At 42.5% G+C, this 4520-nt stretch overlaps 1 protein-coding gene across 1 annotated transcript; it reads right to left on the bottom strand.

The window, feature by feature from the left end:
* On the bottom strand, nt 1-1426 carry LOC117820503 (trace amine-associated receptor 13c-like). Its single transcript, XM_034694304.1, has 2 exons — nt 1254-1426; nt 1-1168 (listed from the first exon to the last, which is right to left on the bottom strand). Exons 1-2 carry the CDS (start codon nt 1424-1426, stop codon nt 349-351), a joined length of 993 nt encoding a protein of 330 aa, XP_034550195.1. The 3' UTR covers nt 1-348.
* Nucleotides 1427-4520: the final 3094 nt, after the last annotated feature.

Genomic DNA, 4520 nt, shown 5'->3' with positions numbered 1-4520 from the left:
TTCAAAGTGACATGAAACAGGTGAACCGGTGCTTGCAGGGCTGCCTCATATTTTGAGGCCTTAGTCCTCATCAACCATTCCCCGTTAGTGCATGTCATTCCCTGCCTCTCTTCAGCTTTCTTATCTCATAAAGGATCCCTAGACAGAAAGAGTGAAGTGCTTGTCTCTTCAGTGAAGCTGTGTTTGAGAGAAAAAGGACACATGTACCCCTGGTATGATGAAACCACTTTAAATCCTGAATGTGAGGCTGGTTATTCACATGAAAGTCAGACTGGAAAAGAAAAAAGCATTGCTTTCATTTCATTATATTTCTACGTCCTTCGTACAGCTTAGACCTCCACAGTCCCTCTACAGGATGTTGGTCTCACAGGAGCCCGGCTGCAGGATCCGAAGAGTAACAATGAGTTTAAGAGATTTCCTGAACCAGGGGTAGAACAAGGCGTAAATCAGAGGGTTGATGCACGAGTTAAAATAGAACAGAAAGATCAAAAAAGACAAGTATGAAGCATTCAGCACATTTTCATCAACGATAGTGACGATGTAATAAGGAGAGAAACAAATCACAAACACGACTACAAGAACACCCAGAGTCCTGGCTGCTTTCAGCTCTGACTTCTTTGCTCTCACAGTCATTGAAGACTTGAGTGTTACAGCTGTGACCACCTGAGAGCGCAGGGCACGAGCCTGAGACACAGCCACAACAAACACTCTCATATACAGAACTATGATGGCAGTAATGGGAGCAAAAAACGTCACAACAAGGTCAAAAACTCCCGTGATGAAGTTAATGAAGATCAAACACTCTCCGTAGCATAAACGATACCTGCCCGGTTTAACAAGATCATCCATGAAGAGGAGGTTGCTGTAAAGGAGAGACAGGAACCAGCACAGACAGACGCAGACTGTAACTCTTCTCTCTGTGATCCTGCTGCTGTAACGCAGAGGGTCACAGATAGCAACATAACGGTCCACTGATATCAGAACCATGACTCCTACTGAGGCAGAAGTGATCACGAAAGAAACATCAACGAACAGAGAACACGTGAGGTCTCCAAAAACCCAGCAGGATGTCAGTCTGAAGATTTCCACCGGCATCAGCAGGAGGCCCACGAGGAAGTCAGAGACAGCCAGAGAGAGGAGGAGGATGTTGGTGGGAGTGTGGAGCTGCCTGCAGAGGAAGAGAAGACTTCATCGTATGTGATGTTGGTAATAAAACTCAACAGTGAGTGTTAAAATGAGATGATAAACGTTACCTGAAGTGAGAGACTGCGATGATGACGAGCAGGTTGAGAGTCACAGTGAGCACAGAGACGAAGGACAGCAGAGTGTTCAGGATCACAGCTTCAGACCAGTGAGGTGTGGGCTTCCTGCAGGAGGAGTTGAGGAGCAGTGGAAAGCAGAGCTCTGCCCCGACCTCGGCCTCCATCCTCTGCAGAGAGCTGCATCTTCAGCAGCTTTTAGACCTGAGCTCTCTGATTGCTGCTGATTTATCTGTGTCTGTCCTCACCTCAAGGGGGTAGAGGTCTACGTGATGTAATCACGCTCAGGCCTGGTTTGACCTTGATGTGATCATGTGAGTGCAGGCCATGATCTCTTTTGGTTTATTCAGCCAGTTAAGGGATCTTTCATGTTATTCAAAGTTGCAGTTGCACACCATCAAACTGCAGAACAGCCTCTCAAAGTTCCATGCACTTCAACTTACTTCATTTTATTGCAACTTTTAATTTGAACCCCCAAAGATTCTCAAAAACACAGGTAGTACAATGCAGCAAGTGTTCCTCAAGACCATCCAATGAAGCACCATGTAGAAAATGTAGACATGTTGCATCATTGTGCGGCATTCCCAACATCATGACAGACTTGTTACTTCACGTCTTGAACAATGACTGATTAAAAAGAGTTTCTGGAGTCCCTGAGCTCCCTTGTCTCGTAGGTTCCTCTGGATCTCTGCTGCTGTGGACGTCCCAGACTCCAGCTGCTCCAACTACTACTATCCGTCTCCCCACTATCATCTCTCTCTCTCAGACGTTCTCCCTTCAGTGTTTCATGTTTACAGGAAACACACTTTATATTTCACATTACAGAGAGCTCGCGTCCTTCAGTGATCTCCCTCCCTGATATTATCTGACACAAGTTTGATCTGTGGATATAAGTTTTAATGTGATAGTGTCATCACGGGCAGCTTGGCCTGAGCTTTGACTGAGGTTATGTAGGATAATAACTGAGAGCCGGTCATGGCTTTACTCCACACTTTCTCATATACACAGGAAACACTAGCAGGTGATGAAGATGTGAAGAGAGAATCATTGAAAACATGACTGTCACTTTGCTCGGTGGCTTTTTTACGTCTTCTGATGTTACTTTGGTTTTTACCTCCAGACGAACACGTTAGGACACGGTCTTGTTGTGTTTCCTCTACACTTTGGAGAAATGTGACGGTGAGACAAAGCTGATTAAATATTTGATGAACTTTAAGAAGCGCTTTTATCTTTTAATGACAGCTTATGTGCTCTGGGGGGGTGGAGGCATCAAGACGGGCGAGGCCAGCAAGCTCAACAAGCTGGTAAAGAAGGCCCGCTCTGTGTTTGGCCTAGAACTGGACAGTCTGGAGTCAGTGGCTGAGAGGAGGATGATGGACAAACTGCAAGCCATCCCTGGACAACCCCTCTCACCCTCTCCATGATGAGCTGTGGCTGATGGGGAGCTCGTTCAGTCAGCGCATCATCCCACCACGGTGCAAGACTGAACGCTTCAGGCGCTCCTTTGAGCCCACCGCCATCAGACTGTTAAACAGTAAAGAAGGCCACAGACTGCATCACGCTGACCCCTGACCCCCCCATGAACAGATCCATACCATCCCTGTATTGTCTGTCACACTCATAGACTGTATAAAAAAACACGCAGTATCCGTGACGTCACCCATCTGTTCCTGAGAGCTGTTTTGAAGGTGACATATTACGCTCTGTTCATCAACATATATTGGTCTAAGAGGTCCCCAAGGTCTTTAAAGTTTGTGCTCAAAAAAACAGGAGACCAAGCTCTTTAGTCTTGGCCATGGTTGAGTTTGGAGTCTGAGTGTTTGAGGCTGTGGACAGGTGTCTTTATACAGATAACCAGTTCAAACAGGAGCCATTAATACAGGTAACGAGTGGAGGACAGAAGAGCTTCTTAAAGAAGAAGTTACAGGTCTGTGAGAGACAGAAATCTTGCTTGTTTGTGGATGACCAAATACTTATTTTCCACCATAATTTACAAATAAATTCTTTAAAAATCCTACAATGTGATTTCCTGGATTTATTTTCTCATTTTGTCTCTCATAGTTGAAGTGTACCTCTGATGAAAATGACAGACCTCTCTCATCTTTCTAAGTTGGAGAACTTGACACATCAGTGGCTGACTAAATACTTGTTTGCCCCACTGTAAGCTATAGTCTCATTTTGCTTTCAAACAGATCTCATTGTTGACTCGGAGACATGAATGAAACACTTTTGAGATCTCCTCTCTAAATTTATTTTCCTATTGGATTCCTTGTTGATCTGAGTTCATACAAATCAAATGTTCTCTTATTCAAAGTGATGTTATGGACAAACCTCAGCTTGTAAGGTGGCACTACTGCCTTTGCATTTCTTCTCATTGCACATGTTTTATCTTCTTCATTCATAAATCAGACACATGTTATGAGAGGATCAATGGACTGATTCAGGACCTTGAATTAAATCTTGGCGTTGTATCTTTTATAATAAACCAGATGGAAGTGATGACTAGATTTAGATTTAAGGTTTCCACCTAACAATCTCAACAACAAATCTTTCAGAGTCACTGGGGCTGTCTTCATTTCATCATGAACCTGTTGCACAATCCTCCCACAGAGACTTTCTGTACTCACACACTGGAGAGTATTCCTGCAACTGCAGACAAAAACATGCACATGTTGCATCACAAATGTTAAGAAAAGAAATGAACTTCTGCAGACATTTTCAACTATTTGACTTTATTATGAAATGTTTTACTTTCCTAAGGATCATGCACAGCTGCAACACTCTCATCCTCTGTCATTATTCCAAAGATTTCAACTGAAGGCTGTGATTTAAATATTTTACGGTCAACTTTCTCAGGATATAAATAGCATAAAGCTCATACAGTAACAAATAAGATGCATATAAGTTTAACTCCCTAACAGAGAGACGTCTTGGTGCTTGGTGTGACTCAATGCAAAACATAATGACACAATTCAAACCTGATCTCTGTTGCACATCTTTTCCTCAGACCATTAACACAGGGACTCTTTTCCTCTCACCTGGAGGAGAACAGGAGTGTTGTGTTTCATATGAGACATGATGGTTCATGAAAGTATGAATGGCTCATCCTTCTTTGGAAAATTAATAATAATAATAATAATAATAATAATAATAATAATAATAATAATAATAATAATAATAATAATAATAATAATAATAATAATAATAATAATAATAATAATAAGTCACATTAAAGTCAGACTGGAAAAGAAAAAAGCATTG

The sequence above is a fragment of the Notolabrus celidotus genome, chromosome 10, assembly GCF_009762535.1.
Source record: "Notolabrus celidotus isolate fNotCel1 chromosome 10, fNotCel1.pri, whole genome shotgun sequence".
In the NCBI taxonomy this organism is placed as follows: Eukaryota; Metazoa; Chordata; class Actinopteri; order Labriformes; family Labridae; genus Notolabrus; species Notolabrus celidotus.
Note: the sequence above shows the minus strand (reverse complement) of the source record. Positions and strands in the feature narration are given on the sequence as shown.